Source organism: Brassica napus, chromosome C5 (genome assembly GCF_020379485.1).
Source record: "Brassica napus cultivar Da-Ae chromosome C5, Da-Ae, whole genome shotgun sequence".
NCBI classification, from domain to species: domain Eukaryota; kingdom Viridiplantae; phylum Streptophyta; class Magnoliopsida; order Brassicales; family Brassicaceae; genus Brassica; species Brassica napus.
In genome coordinates, this window is record NC_063448.1 from 8,695,660 (window position 1) to 8,710,432 (window position 14,773).

Consider the following 14,773-nt stretch of genomic DNA (forward strand, 5'->3'; position numbering starts at 1 on the left):
TGATTTTTTAAACAGATAATTTTTTTTGAAAAGGCAGATTTTTTTGAAAAAATTGTTCAACTAATTCTAGACATCCTTTTAAATATTAATCCTCTGCATTATTCTAAAAATCGTTAACGCCTCATAGAAGATTATGATTTAAGCAGGCGCTTAGGCCGATTTTTTGAACGTATAAACTGATTTTTTAATAAATTAGTTTGAAAAAATCGTTTCGCTTATATCAAATTTTCTAACTAGGCGTCGTCTAGACCGATTTTTAAAACACCTATCCTCTGTAAGGCGCCTGACCAACCGATTTTTCGAACATTGCATCTCTCTATGTTTAGTAAAAGTTTCAGTGCTCTTGAATGAGTCTTAACCGGGAGATTAAACCAAGTCCTGTCCGATTGATTGACATCAGCTCGGTCTGGTCGAAACAGCACGGTTCGGCTGGGATGCGGGGCCCACGAATTTAATGTTCACTTAATCCAAGTCCAAAACGATAAGAAGTAAAGAACAGTAGCATAAAGGTAAAGTATTTTAATGTTGCCTTCGTCTCTAATCTGTGTCTTTATACGCCACGGTTGGATCTGTGTGACTGTGTTCTCTCCTCTCTCTCTCTCTCTCTCCCCGAAGAACTTTTTTGAATCTTTTAAAAGTTTCCAACTTTTTCTTTTCTTCCATGAGCTCTTTTTGTGGTTTCCTATTTCCCGAGCTTATCTCTACACTAGTAACCCATTTACTTTAACTAAAGCTCATCTCTCTTTTGCTTTTTTTTTTCTTCACTCTCTCTCTTCTCTACTCCACGCACCGAACGTGGGGAGTGCTTGTCGGTGCACGGTGATGCTCTGACGAAGTTTTTTTTTCATGCGTTGTTCCACGGAGAGATACTAGGATTAGTTAATTGGGATCCGGGTTGAGGATATGCGGCTTGTTGTTGGATAAAGTTAGGGTTTTGTGTGTTTAGGAAGAGGGGAAGGCAATTGAATTAGCTACCAAACCTCTTGTAATGTCTACTGATCTAAAAAAACAGATCAAAGCAACGGCCAATAAGCTCGCTTGCTTGAGTTACTACCAGTCTCTTCAGAATTGATCTGAGCTGTGGGGGGTAGGGTTTGGGGTTTGGGGTTTGGGGTTTGGGGTTTGGGGTTTAGGGTTTAGGGTTCTTTATTTAGTAATGGAGGATATAGGATTGGTTAAGCAAGGTTGGAAGTGGTTACAGTCTCAGAAACATTTATGCTCGTGGGTTTGTGCTGCAATGCAATGTTTTGGGGGAAAGACTGAAGCTTTCGTAGAGCGTCACTGGCCACTAGTGTGCAGTGGATGCGGGAAGCTCTTAGGGCTGCTTAGTTTGTCGTTTTCTTACTGGAAAGACTGCGTTTTGAGGGGTTTCCAGTCCAGTGCCAAGTTCGGCTCAGCTGCTTTGCTCCTGATCATGTGGAGTTGCTTTCTCAGCCTGACTTCAGTATCTTGCTTGGTCTATGTCCTCCTCGGTATGGTAAGGCCCTCTTAGACCCCTCAGTTCTTAATCGAGTCGTTCTTGATTTTTTTTTATCATTGCAGGGAGCTGCTGGTGCTGTTGTTGTGTACTTAGGTTGCACTCCGGGGATCTTCATTGTAGGACTATTTGGGATTTTGATTATGTGGATGTACGCTAACTTTTGGATCACCGGAACATTATTCATAGTTGCAGGCAAGTGTCAATATACTTCTCTTCTTATTACTCTTTTGTTTAATTTCTCTCAACTATTTTTTGAATCAGGTTATTTGTTCTCCTTGAATCACGCAAGAGTTGTGGTTCTTATGGCCACGGTCTATGCGATTTACTCTGTCAATGTCAGACTTGGATGGCCTGGAGTTATTCTCTCGATGAATCTTGCCTTCTTGTCCAACGATGTATTCATTCGTCTTCTTCAGTGGTGCGATAGCGTTAGTGAGAAAGCACAGCCGGAGGAGCTGAAGAAGCCTGAAACCGTACTAGAGGAGGAGTTTACAGGAGAGTTTGAGTACCCTTCTCCTCCTCCTGTTGAAGAAGTACCAGAGAAGAAGGTTCACGAGAATAAGTCGGCTAATAAGCCAGCGTCCCCGGCAACTGTTGTTAGTGACTTGAAGGAGGTTTCTAGTGTTAAAGTAGTAAGTGTAGAAGAGACGGGTTCAGCTGATGAGATGAAAAGAATACTGGATAGTTTGAATCACTACGAAGCTTTGGGGTTCCCTCGGCATAAAAAGATTGATGCTGCGGTGCTTAAGAAGGAGTATAGAAAGAAGGTATGTTGTTTTGAAACTGACTTTTGTATCTCCTCTTGGCTTGTGAGTTAACTTTGTGGTTCTGTTTCTATGTTCTTAGGCAATGCTGGTTCATCCGGATAAGAATAGGGGAAGTCCTTTGGCAAGTGAATCATTCAAGAAACTTCAATGTGCTTATGAGGTAGTTTTCAGCTTACTTGCGGATTTGTACTGACTTTATTGCTTAATTTAACAAATTTAGACTAATTTAGATCAATTTTAACCGATTAACGGTTTAAACCGATTTTAATCATATACATGAGATATTAAGACCAGCCGCCTATACCGAGTTTTAGAACATACTAGGTAGTTTTCAGATTAGATGCTGTAGTCAGACGCTATTTTCTTTCTATTATGAATATCTAGACATGAAAAGGATGAATTTTCAGGTTCTCTCTGATGCTGTTAAGAGGAGAGATTACGATGAGCAGTTAAAGAAAGAAGAATCTAGGACCAGGACAGTCTGTCAGACATCACATGCTTCTTCGCATCAGGTTTGTTGATACAGTCTGTTGTGAGATTTCTGATGCCTTATGTGTTGTTATCATTAAAGTTGATGAACATCTTTTTTTGAATTTTGTTTTTCAGAATGGTCCTGATTATCGATCAGAAGAGTCAAGGCGCATACATTGTACTAAGTGCGGTAATTCACACATTTGGGTATGTACCAACAGGAGTAAGGCAAAGGCCAGGTGGTGTCAGGTTAGCTAACTCACTCACTCTGCATGATATCTTTTTTTTTTTGTTAAATGCTTATTGCTTCGATTAAAATTATAGGATTGTGGTCAATATCATCAAGCCAAAGATGGTGACGGATGGGTTGAACACAAAGGGACTTTGGTATTTGAGAAAGCACATAAGGTTAGGCTTTCAGTTCTTTCTTCCTACTTTGTTTACTAGTAATGGTTGTTTAACTCTTTTGTTGTCTTGTCTCGTAGATTGAAATACCGCGAGCTTTTGTTTGTGCCGAGAGCAAGATCTTTGATGTCTCAGAATGGGCTATATGTCAGGTTGGTGCTCTGTTTATTTACCAGTAATAACCGATGCTATAACTCTCTCTGTTCATAATTGGCTTGACTAAGACATCTCAATAATCCAATTAAGGGCTTTTTCTTTCACTCAAGTGACTTGGATTAGCTTTAAAACTTTGTACAATATGTGAAAGTGATGATGATATGCATATACTCTTTTTTGATTGAAGGGAATGGCGTGTAGACCAAACACACATAGACCAAGTTTCCATGTGAACATGGTTGGTTTGGAAAAGACAACGCAGAGATCAAACTCGAGCAGGTTCCCGTGGGATCTTGATGTGGAGATGATGGACGAGGATGAGGAAGAGTTTGAGTTATGGCTTCAACAAGCTATGGCTTCTGGTCTCTTCTGTGAGACCTCAAAACGCAGAAAAAGCTGGAGTCCTTTCAAGTTAACCAAGAAACAATCTCGAAGAACATCAACTTGAGGGAATACCCACATCAACTTCAAATGGCGAGATCAACAACAATGGGGGTCAATGGCGCTCTATGCCTTGTTCAGTACTTCAGCCATGTGAATATGAAGAAAGACCCTAAAAGGAACAACATTTCAAGGTGCTAATGAAGAAGATACAGACATGGGCAGCTTGAAACGAACACTTTTAGATCCCTTGTCTGTAAATAGAACCTGTGGAGGTTTGTGTACTATCAAGTTATGTTTTTTTTTTCTCTGAGAGAAACCCAAGAAGACCGGTTAACGATAAACATGAAGTTTTAAAAATTGTGTGTTTTTCTCATATTAGTAATTTAGATCCATGATCCATTCTCATGGTAATGCTTTCTAAATTAGTTTGATTCTATTTCTCTTTTCTGTTGAAAAGTTCACACATTTAACCGAATCTGTGATTACCAAATTGTGAACAGTGGTCAATGGTCTGGTTTGGTCCGCAGCTTGAGAACTTGGAATGTGTGTGTCATACCAGATAAAATAAATCCGGTTTGATGTAAGGTTGATTTTCCCCGGTTATGACCTAATTAACAACAAGGGTAAATTCGTAAATGGACATCTGATCCGAGCTTTGTTGTCCTCTTCGTGTCCATGCCCTTGTCCTTGTGACTTGTGAGAGAGATCGAACTTTCTCTTCTCGGGTTTATTTGTGTATCATCGTGTAATACCAGTGAAAGACCTAAATTTGATATTTGGAGCTCCATCAATGGCTTCATTGCTAGCTCGCAGGTCGCTCAATGCTCTCCGCGCCCGACATCTCGTATGAATCTTTTCACTCTTTTTTTTTTTTTTTTTCTTTTTCACTTTATGTCCTTAGTGTTGCTATCCATTCCAGTCTGCATCTTTTGGTCTATAGCTTGGTGGAATTTGGAATTTTTTAATTTAACACCAATTGAAACTGGCTACAGATTTTAGGGATTTAGTTTATTGTTATTGTTTGATTATCATCACGAGGCTTTATTATTCTATATGTCGTTACTCTTCCTTTAAGGTAGAATGGGTAATGTTTTAGCTCAATCTCTGCAAATACATTGCCTTTAACTGAGAGCAACCTTGTTATAGTTAAACTTTTACGTTCTTTAGCTTCTTCTGCTGGGTTATGATAATGATGACTGATGAGATTCTTCTTGTTTTTAACGTTTGCCTTGTCTTTGATTATAGGTTTTTTCAGGGCAGGGACCTCATCTCTCTGCGCTACAATCCCGTGCTATATCGTATGGCACTAATAAAGGTATATATATTTCTTCTCTTGTTTCAGGCATATATGATTAGACTAATGGTTTGCCTTTATAACTTGCAGATGATGAAGAAGCTGAGCAACTTGCTAAGGAGATCTCCAAGGACTGGAGCACTGGTAAGCTATTTGATCCACACACACTTTTCTACCCCTTTCTATGAGTATTGACGGTTCTTAATTTTGCAGTCTTTGAGCGGAGCATGAACACCCTATTTCTCACTGAAATGGTCCGGGGTTTGTCGCTGACTCTCAAGTACTTCTTTGATCCAAAAGTTACTGTGAGTGACAGTCTTCTCAGACTTGAGTAATTAGGTTGAAAGAAGCATATTGTGAATTCTGTAAGTTTTATTCCTGTATGCAGATCAATTATCCTTTTGAAAAGGGTCCATTGAGCCCTCGCTTCCGTGGTGAGCACGCTCTTAGAAGGTATCCAACTGGGGAAGAACGCTGCATTGCTTGCAAACTCTGTGAAGCTGTAAGTTTTTAAAAGTCTACGTTACTTGTACCATAGCATCACAATTCACCTGAAATTTGAGGGATACTGTTTTTTTTTTCCTTTCATCAGGTATGTCCAGCTCAAGCAATCACCATAGAAGCAGAGGAGAGGGAAGATGGAAGCCGCAGAACCACCAGGTCTCCACTTAATAAGCTCCCATTCATTAACCATATGCTTTCTTCTAGATACCATCTCGTCTCTCGGGTTATGTACATTTCATAGTGTAAGTGTAGTGATGGTTTGGAGCTGTACACAGGTATGATATCGACATGACAAAGTGCATCTACTGTGGTTTTTGCCAAGAAGCTTGCCCTGTTGATGCAATCGTCGAAGGACCCAACTTTGAGTTTGCAACCGAGACTCACGAGGTAGGCACTAGATAGAGATACATACCATTTGTACATGATCCTAAAGTTAAGATGGGTATCTGATTCTTCGTTTTACTAAAACGCTGCAGGAGCTTCTGTATGACAAAGAGAAACTTCTTGAGAATGGAGATCGGTGGGAGACAGAGATTGCCGAGAATCTGAAGTCGGAGAGCCTCTACCGCTGAACAAAAAATTTAAAGGTCTGTTGCCTAATTTATTCAGAAAAAGTTTTGGTTTAAAATAAAATGCTTCAGCTTTTGCACTCTTACTGCCTTGCTGTATTTATTTGATTTTTTAAGTCCATACTCATGTGAAAACTGGGTTTGGTTTTGTTTCCGGTTTAAGTCGGACCATAAATACCATACCAAACACTTTTGAGATATAAAATTATAGTTTCATGGAGTTGTTTGTTACTCTCCCTCTAGTCTAGTGTAGCCAAAATGTTAAATATCCAAACAAAAGAAAAAACAGAAGCAAGCCACAACGTCCAAAAATCATAAGAGATGACTCTTTGTTTCTGTTTCATGCACGGACCTGCAAACCGCCATTCCCATACCGAAATTGCGTTACTGATCAGGCATTATGGAGTCAACATGAACAGTGTGTGTTGAACCGTGTATTGTTCGTAGTCGTCCTCCACAAAGCGCATTGATTAGCAATTATAAAAAAAAAACTGCAAGGAGGGCCACAGGCACGACCTGCCTTGAGCAGCAAGCTAATGTACGTGCCGTGGTTGGGTTTTAAAATCGAAAGCAGGACAATGGACAAAGATGGTGCTAATTGGCACAAGTAAATTTGCACAGGTTAAATCAGATTTGAAAGAAACCATTAATTAAGGTAAATGTTTATATAATGTGTCTTTTTGCGTACTACTAAGTAGTAATTAGTAATTACTACTTCCAAAATAAAAATAAAAAAAACGAAAAACCCCCAAAAAAGTAAAAAGGAGAAAAAGAAGAAAAGAAAATCCCCAAAATCGCCCTAAAAAATCTTGGAAGAACTCCGACCCCGGCGGAAACCTCTCCGATCTTTCGAAAATTGTCGATCATTCGGTTTTATATTCTTCTTGTTTCGCCGCCTTTAGGGTTTGTGATCTCGTTCTTGCTCGTTGGATCCTAATTTTATCTTCCTGGCTTTGTGCGAGTGAGGTTCTCTCGATCATCACCGAGTCTATTGCCTCTTCTCTACTGCGTTTCGGACACTCGATCATCGTAATCACTCGTAACGATTTTGTTTCCGTGACCTTTCGAGAGAAAAGAGTTTTGCTTCTTTGTTTCGAGGTTGGATTGAGTTATTATTTTTTTTTTTAATAATTGTGGGGGAATGTATCTTTGGTTTAATGTTGGCCTTTGCAATGCTTTGATCATCTCTAGTCTTATCATTCTAGTTCAACTGTAGACTAATGGGAACTCGCAAATGCAGAACTTAGTTGTTGCTTCATCTGGTGCTGGTGCTGGTGCTAGTGGAGGGCCTTCACGTAACACCGTTGGTCCTATGGACCATGATAACTTGAAACTCCGGCAGTACATGCAAAACTTTGTGTAAGTCTTCACCCTTTGTGTCTTTCCACTGTACCATGTCTATGTTTGCTTACTTCATCTTATATTGCTTGTAGTGGATTGAGTTACTGTTATCTCAATCTGTGATGGGAATGATCGAACTGATTACTTTCTTGCCTGCATTACTGTATATCTTCTTTGTTGCTTGTGACCTGATATTTTAGTGTTTATTTATGTTATCTGAACCTCCTTGATCTTCCAGCTTTAACATTGTACTGCAACGGCAACAATCTCCTGTTGATGCTGCGTCAAAGGCAAAGTTTATGGAGATTGCTAGACGCTTGGAAGAGGGGCTGTATAAGATGGCTAACTCAAAGGTATCTCTCGTGTCTAATGTTGGTAGTTAGCGTTTAGGATTCGGTTTACTTGTGAAATTCCAACAAGATTTGGTGATGCTTTTTTGACATCTAGATCCAGCTTATTGATTCATGTCCTTGCTCGAAATATTTGTTTTCGTTTGTGATACGTTCCAACTTATACTACAGGAGGATTACGTGAACCGGTCAACCCTTGAGTCTCGGATTATGGGCCTAATGAAAAGCAGATACATGAGTAACTACAATCAGCTACTTGCTGATTCGTCTTCGGTTGGAGCGATGATACCTACTCCAGGATTATCACACGCAGCGGGTAATCCTAGCTCGGTGGTTACATCCTCTGCTGATGCTACAGTAGCTGGAAACAACAACAGCACAAGTACAGCTGTGAACACTGGAAACCTTCTAGCTGCTGGGGGCATGCATGAAGGTTTTTTTTCCCGTTAAAATGCTCATAGATCCTTTTCCTGGAACTTTTCATCTCATGTGTCCCTGACACCTTAGCAATTTGTTTACAGGCAATGTCTCTACTGGATACCAACGTTCATCGAGAAACTTTTCTCTTGGTTCCGGAGGGAACCTGGCATCCTTGGGTTGTCAAAGAAGTACTGCCCAGATGATTCCTACGCCTGGGTTCGCTAACAATGGTACTAATAACAACAGTGATGGATTTTCTGGTGTGGCCAATAACTCTGTAAAGGATGGTGTTGGAGTGAACGAAAAAAGTGTAGACACAGGTAATTCTTAAAAATTTACCGTAATCCTTGTATAACATCCCTGTCAGGAAAGCTGGGTAATTTTCTCCTTTTTTGGTCTTGATAATCTGATTTCATATGTATAATGTATGTTTCTTTCCTGGGGTTTGGCGCTTGTGATTGACTACTAGTAATATCTAAAGCATGTTATTTCATATTTCAGGGGAAGGTTATAGAGCAACAAATCCTGACACCTTTGGATTAGGAATCCGACAGATTCAGCAAATGTTACGCCCTCAGAATATAGGTTCTGATCCTAAGAACAGTTTTAGAAATCTTGCTGTTGGAGTAGAATTAGAACCCAGTCCACGGGGTCAATGGCCTTCCCAGTCTCAGGAAAACACTCAAATTTCTAATGGTATGTCAAGTGAACAGAAGGTTCAGGAGGATTTCCGTCGAAGAAGTACCGGAATAGATGAAGCTCAACCTAATAATTTGACCGAAGGGTCTGTTATTGATCAAAATCACACTTCTACCATATCCGAATCCCATAGTCTGCAAAATTCTATTGCATATCAACAGAGATGGCTCTTGTTTCTACTTCATGCACGGTCCTGCAAACCGCCAGTAGGGAAGTGCACAGAGCGAAATTGCGTTACTGTTCAGAAACTATGGAGTCACATGGACAGTTGTGTAAAACCTCGGTGTTTGTATTCGCGTTGTGGTATCACAAAGTCATTGATTATCCACTTTAAAACCTGCAAGGATATTCGGTGCCGCCTCTGTGTACCAGTGAGAAGAACCTACAATCAGCACCAAGCTAATGCGCGTCTCCAGGCCCGTTTACAAAACAAAAGCAGTGCAGTGATCGCGGTGAACAGAGATGTAGTATCAAATGATTCACTATGCGCTACTGCTGGAGCTGTTTCTAGTGCCCCTGGCTGTGCTGACACTTTAGATAATTTGCAAGCTTCATCAAAACGGTTGAAAGTGGAGCCGTCTTTTCAACCAGTGGTCTCTGAGACTGAAAGTTGTAAAAGCTCCATTGTTTCAAAAACAGAAACAGAATTATCGCAGGATGCTGAAAGAAAGGATCATAGGCACAGCGATGCACATGAGGTATTGAAGTCGGAGAACGTGGAAGTGATAGAAGAAATTTCTGATATTTCTGTTCAAGCTGGATTCGGCATCAAAGAGAAAAAGCATGAAGCTTTTGAAAATGATCCGAAGCCTAGGTCTGTCAGTGAACCAGGTCAACATGATCTATGTGGTGCCTCGCCAAAGCAAGAAAACATAAAAATGGAGCAAGAGACGAAGAAAGAAGTTCTGGTGGAGTCTGCTGATGTTGTTGCATCAAAATCTGGAAACCCAAAGATAAAGGGTGTTTCTTTGACTGAATTTTTCACTCCCGAACAAGTGAGAGAACATATTCGTGGTCTTCGTCAGTGGATTGGCCAGGTGTGCAACTTTATTTACTTCGAAAGTTTAGAGAAAAGCAAGTTTTATTCGTAGATTTTTCTTTGTTTACTCTTCGTGGCATTGGTTATACAGTTGTTATTTGTTCAGGATGAATTTTTAAGAGCGCAACTGAGATGCTCCGTTAAACAGTTCTCTCCACATTATCTGAAAGTATGTGCTCGCTGATGAATAACTTGTCATATAATTTCTATTTGTCTACAGAATAAAGTCAATGCAGAAAAGAATCAGGCCATGGAGAATTCGATGAATGAGAATTCCTGCCAGTTATGCGCGGTGGAGAAGCTTACGTTCGAGCCACCACCTATTTATTGTACTCCTTGTGGTGCTCGTATCAAAAGAAATGCGATGTACTATACAGTTGTATCTGGTGAACATCGGCATTACTTTTGTATTCCCTGTTATAATGGATCCCGAGGAGACACTATACTCGCTGAAGGGACTTCGATGCCAAAGGCAAGACTCGAGAAAAAGACAAACGATGAAGAGACTGAAGAATGGGTAAGCTATCCACTCGGTAAATTTTTATAGTCATGTTCCTCTCACCTTGTAGGTATTCTTAGTTTTTTTATTGCCTTACATATTTTTTGCCAGTGGGTCCAGTGTGATAAATGTGAGGCCTGGCAGCATCAAATATGTGCTCTATTTAATGGGAGAAGGAATGATGGGGGGCAAGCTGAGTACACCTGCCCAAATTGCTATATACTTGAGGTAGAGCACAATGAGAGAAAGCCTTTGCTTCAAAGCGCTGTTCTTGGAGCGAAAGACCTGCCAAAAACGATTCTCAGTGACCATATAGAGCAGCGGTTGTTTCAAAGGCTGGAGCAGGAAAGGACTGAGAGAGCCAGGGCTCAAGGAAAAATTTGTGATGAGGTAATCTCGCGGTTGACTTGTACAAGGTTTAAGGTTTCATGTGATTTTGCATCTCTGAGTCTTATCTTCAATTAAATTGTGCTTCTCTGGAAACGATGGATTGAAGTTTACTGGTTGGTCACCCATTTTTTTTCCTTTTTTTTCTCCCACTGACAGATTCCTACTGCTGAATCCCTTGTTGTTAGAGTTGTTCTATCCGTTGACAAGAAGCTGGAAGTCAAATCTCGATTTCTTGAAATTTTTAGGGAGGATAATTTCCCCACAGAATTTCCATACAAGTCCAAGGTAAGAATGATTCACGCACACCACTGTTGTATTTACTTCACGTTCACATTTTCATGATACTGTTCTTCAAGCAATAAATTTTATTTTGCCAGGTGGTTCTATTATTCCAGAAGATTGAAGGTGTAGAAGTTTGCTTGTTCGGGATGTATGTCCAAGAATTTGGATCCGAATGTTCATCTCCTAATCATCGCCGTGTGTTTCTCTCGTATCTGGATTCTGTGAAGTACTTTAGACCTGCGATTAAATGTGCTTATGGAGAGGCTCTGCGCACTTTTGTATACCAAGAAATTCTAGTAAGTCCTGGTTTTAACCAAGACTTGTGTGTCTTTACATTGCATGGAGAATTCAAGGGTATGCATTGATGTTTTTTTCAGATTGGTTACCTGGATTACTGCAAAATGCGTGGTTTCACAAGCTGCTATATATGGGCTTGTCCACCACTGAAGGGTGATGACTATATCCTATATTGCCATCCAGAAATTCAGAAAACGCCAAAGTCTGATAAACTACGGGGGTGGTCAGTCCAATTGCATTTGGTAATTTTCTTCATAGATTTTTCGTATGAAAAAATCTTTTACATCCTCCATTTGCTCCTGGTACAGGTACTTAGCAATGTTGAGAAAAGCTGCAAAGGAAGGGATTGTAGTGGGAACTACAAATCTATATGACCATTTTTTCTTGCAAATTGGTGAATGTAGAGCTAAGGTTACGGCAGCTAGGCTCCCGTATTTCGATGGTGACTATTGGCCAGGTGCAGCAGAGGATATCATACAACAAATGGGTCAAGAAGATGATGGTAGAAAGGGAAATAAGAAAGGAATTCTGAAGAAACCCATTACAAAAAGGGCTCTAAAAGGATCCGGCCAGTTGGATCTGTCTAGGAATATGTCCATAGATCAGCTGCTAATGCATAAAGTAATCGTTTCTTTCTAGCACCCTTCCTCTTGCATATCAGTTTCAGTAGTTCGGTTCTTTTGTTAATATTATTTATGTACGTTTTTAGCTTGGTGAGACCATTCGCCCCATGAAGGAGGATTTTATCATGGTTCACTTGCAGCCTTGTTGCACGCATTGCTGTACACTGATGGTAACTGGAAATCGTTGGGTCTGCAGCCAGTGCAAAGACTTCCAGTTATGTGACGGGTAAGAATTGTCCTGCCTCTTTTGCTAGTTAATTCTTTTTTTCTCTTTCCCGCGCTTTATTTGGTATAACTTGGAAGATGTTGTTTTTATCTTCTTGGAAGAGAGAGACTTATTGCTAAACCCATGCGTGTGTTTTACCTGATAGAGTGGTTCTATCTCTGATACGTTATTCAACCTTTCAGGTGCTATGAGGCTGAACTGAAACGATGGGGCAAAGAAAGGCATCCTGTTAATCAAAAGAATCAACACACACTGTATCATGTAAGTTACATTGACTTGTGATACACGTTACGGTTTAACATACAGTCGACGAAAGAACTTGAGTGTTGTGTCTATTTCCTTACTTTATTGTAGTATTAAGGTTTTGGTGTGTATTTTATCCTTAGTTAAGGATAAAAGTACTTTTGGTTAGGTTTTAGTTTAGTTTAACTTAACCACTATAATGTCTCCTATATCATGTTCCGACAATTAACCTTATTCTCTAAGAGCCACTAGGGTTAAAACGGTTGCTTAGTTTAGTCTTTAGTTTGTTTGTTTTTTGTCGAGTTAACAACAGCTCCTATTACGAGAACAAAAGCATAGTTGCAAGCTCGTATCAGATAGTTTTGGAATTTGAGAAGAGGTTCTCTCGTCTAGTCTCATGTGTCTCTGTATTTTCATGAGATTATTTATTTTTTGTGTATTTTGTAGGTTGAGATCACCGATATTCCTGCAGACACCACGGATAGAGATGCGATACTTGAAAGTGAATTTTTTGATACGAGGCAAGCATTCCTGAGTCTTTGTCAGGGGAACCATTATCAGTATGATACACTGAGGCGGGCGAAACATTCCTCAATGATGGTGCTTTATCATTTGCACAATCCAACTGCTCCTGCTTTTGTCGCAACATGTAACGCATGTCACCTCGATATCGAAAGTGGTCAAGGTTGGCGTTGTGAAGTTTGCCCGGACTACGATGTATGCAATGCTTGTTACAGTAGAGAAGGCTGTGTTAATCATCCTCACAAGTTGACAAATCATCCGTCACTAGCTGATCAGAATGCTCAGAATAAAGAAGCTAGGCAATTGCGAGTCTTGCAGGTATTAAAGATATTCTCTCCTTTCGAAAAAGCTGCACCTTCTTCTCTTGCTCTAGGCTGCTTATTAGGTAGATATATGCTGTTTAGCTCCCGAAACTTCTCCGAAGTAACGTTTTCATTGTTTAATTTTTGCAGTTCACGATAATGCGCGATCTTCTGGTGCATGCGATACAATGCCGTCTTGCTAAAGATTGTCAATATCCCAACTGCCGCTATGTGAATAGGCTATTTCAACATGCCGTCCATTGCAAAATACATGTGGGAGGAGGCTGTGATCGGTGCAAGAAAATGGTGCATCTCTTGCAAAGCCACGCTCGGGCCTGCAATGAATCAAATTGCGATGTAGTTCGATGCGGGTAATCTCTTTTAACTTCTATCCCTGTCTAACACTTTTGCAATTAATTTCTTTGTGGGATCTCGATCATTCACTAGTTACCCTTTGTTTTATCCGAGTCTTTTTGCTGTAAAGCTCTTAAAAGGAATGGTTTGTATAATTTGTGTTGATCATTGTGAATCTTTCTCTATTCAGGGAGCTAAAGGAACGTCTGAGAAGGATACAGCAGCGATCAGAATCACGGCGCAGGGCAGCCGTCATGGAGATGGTGCGACAGAGAGCCGCAGAAGTCGCTGGGACCTCCGGTTGATTCAGTTGTATATATTTATTTGATTTAGGATATAAACAAAAGTGAAAATCTGATTTTCCTTCCGAAAGGTAATCCACTTGAAGAAGAAGAAGACAACGAAGTGAATATTACCAGCTAGTGAAGACTCGTAAGAAGCAGGGATACAAACCCCAATAACGGTTTGACAGAGATTAGTATTTTTTTTGTCACAAGCCATGGAGTGATGATGATGGTGGTGATTAACTTGGGGCACAAGCTCTGTGGTGCCCACTTTTAGTAGAAGGATCTTATGCTCTGGTTAGGTCTCAAAAAGGAAGAAATCAGGTTCCAAACTCTTTAGTTCAGTTCAGTAGCTTGATCTGGTTGGTGATTCAATGACTATAGCTTCTCTATTTTTGCTTACCACATAACTTCTTCTAGTCAAGTAAGATGAAGAGAGTGTATATGGAATTATGGATACGTCTCTAACATTTTTGAATTCACTGTGTTAATAACATTCTCAGATCCTTAATTGGAATAGGTTTTGGTTTAACAAGGTAATCGCTATCACGACATGCTAAGGATTTTTATTTATTAGGTATTAAATTAGAAAAATTCTTTATGATAGCTATTTTTAAAGTTTTTGTCACATAAATGGTAAAAATATACTAATCTAGAGTTAGCTAATATAAACTTAGAATTTAGAGTTAAGGAGTGAGTTTTGAAGATAGAGTTTCAAATTTAAAAAAATAAAAAATAAATATTAAAAATTTTAAAATAAAGAATGGCTATTTTAGTTATTTTTTTTTAAAACTAGTTTGTGAAAAAAACTAAAAAAAATGTTATTTGAGAGAATTGCCCATCAAATTTTCCATGAAAAGTAAGTTATTATA

The 14,773-nt window shown here is 39.7% G+C and overlaps 3 protein-coding genes across 3 annotated transcripts; all 3 read left to right on the top strand.

Annotated features, from left to right (window-relative positions):
• Positions 1-537: 537 nt before the first annotated feature.
• LOC106365589 lies at positions 538-4,068 on the top strand. Its single transcript, XM_013805017.3, has 9 exons — positions 538-1,477; positions 1,543-1,672; positions 1,742-2,247; positions 2,327-2,407; positions 2,655-2,759; positions 2,854-2,967; positions 3,043-3,126; positions 3,204-3,275; positions 3,467-4,068. Exons 1-9 carry the CDS (start codon positions 1,157-1,159, stop codon positions 3,725-3,727), a joined length of 1,674 nt encoding a protein of 557 aa, XP_013660471.1. The 5' UTR covers positions 538-1,156; the 3' UTR covers positions 3,728-4,068.
• A 187-nt stretch (positions 4,069-4,255) lies between these two features.
• On the top strand, positions 4,256-6,250 carry LOC106365588 (NADH dehydrogenase [ubiquinone] iron-sulfur protein 8-B, mitochondrial). Its single transcript, XM_013805015.3, has 8 exons — positions 4,256-4,507; positions 4,909-4,978; positions 5,048-5,101; positions 5,171-5,262; positions 5,346-5,459; positions 5,550-5,617; positions 5,737-5,848; positions 5,938-6,250. The coding sequence occupies exons 1-8, from the start codon at positions 4,454-4,456 to the stop codon at positions 6,031-6,033; spliced, it is 660 nt and encodes a 219-aa protein (XP_013660469.1). The 5' UTR covers positions 4,256-4,453; the 3' UTR covers positions 6,034-6,250.
• A 231-nt stretch (positions 6,251-6,481) lies between these two features.
• On the top strand, positions 6,482-14,433 carry LOC106365587 (histone acetyltransferase HAC12). The gene is made up of 17 exons (XM_013805014.3): positions 6,482-7,128; positions 7,271-7,389; positions 7,610-7,724; positions 7,893-8,154; positions 8,243-8,461; positions 8,643-9,877; positions 10,100-10,396; positions 10,490-10,768; positions 10,925-11,053; positions 11,146-11,346; positions 11,428-11,570; positions 11,656-11,968; positions 12,057-12,196; positions 12,379-12,457; positions 12,887-13,279; positions 13,414-13,634; positions 13,808-14,433. Exons 2-17 carry the CDS (start codon positions 7,343-7,345, stop codon positions 13,920-13,922), a joined length of 4,188 nt encoding a protein of 1,395 aa, XP_013660468.2. The 5' UTR covers positions 6,482-7,128; positions 7,271-7,342; the 3' UTR covers positions 13,923-14,433.
• The last annotated feature ends 340 nt before the right edge of the window (positions 14,434-14,773 follow it).

Excerpts from the sequence above, each read along its gene's own strand:
- LOC106365589 (XM_013805017.3), top strand. The coding sequence starts at position 1,157 with ATGGAGGATATAGGATTGGTTAAGCAAGGTTGGAAGTGGTTACAGTCT. Across the intron at positions 2,248-2,326 it reads AGAAGGAGTATAGAAAGAAG|GCAATGCTGGTTCATCCGGA; the intron begins GTATGTTGTTTT and ends CTATGTTCTTAG. Across the intron at positions 2,408-2,654 it reads AACTTCAATGTGCTTATGAG|GTTCTCTCTGATGCTGTTAA; the intron begins GTAGTTTTCAGC and ends ATGAATTTTCAG.
- LOC106365588 (XM_013805015.3), top strand. The coding sequence starts at position 4,454 with ATGGCTTCATTGCTAGCTCGCAGGTCGCTCAATGCTCTCCGCGCCCGA. Across the intron at positions 4,508-4,908 it reads CTCTCCGCGCCCGACATCTC|GTTTTTTCAGGGCAGGGACC; the intron begins GTATGAATCTTT and ends CTTTGATTATAG. Across the intron at positions 5,849-5,937 it reads TTGCAACCGAGACTCACGAG|GAGCTTCTGTATGACAAAGA; the intron begins GTAGGCACTAGA and ends AAAACGCTGCAG.
- LOC106365587 (XM_013805014.3), top strand. The coding sequence starts at position 7,343 with ATGGACCATGATAACTTGAAACTCCGGCAGTACATGCAAAACTTTGT. Across the intron at positions 8,462-8,642 it reads CGAAAAAAGTGTAGACACAG|GGGAAGGTTATAGAGCAACA; the intron begins GTAATTCTTAAA and ends TTCATATTTCAG. Across the intron at positions 11,969-12,056 it reads ATCAGCTGCTAATGCATAAA|CTTGGTGAGACCATTCGCCC; the intron begins GTAATCGTTTCT and ends GTACGTTTTTAG.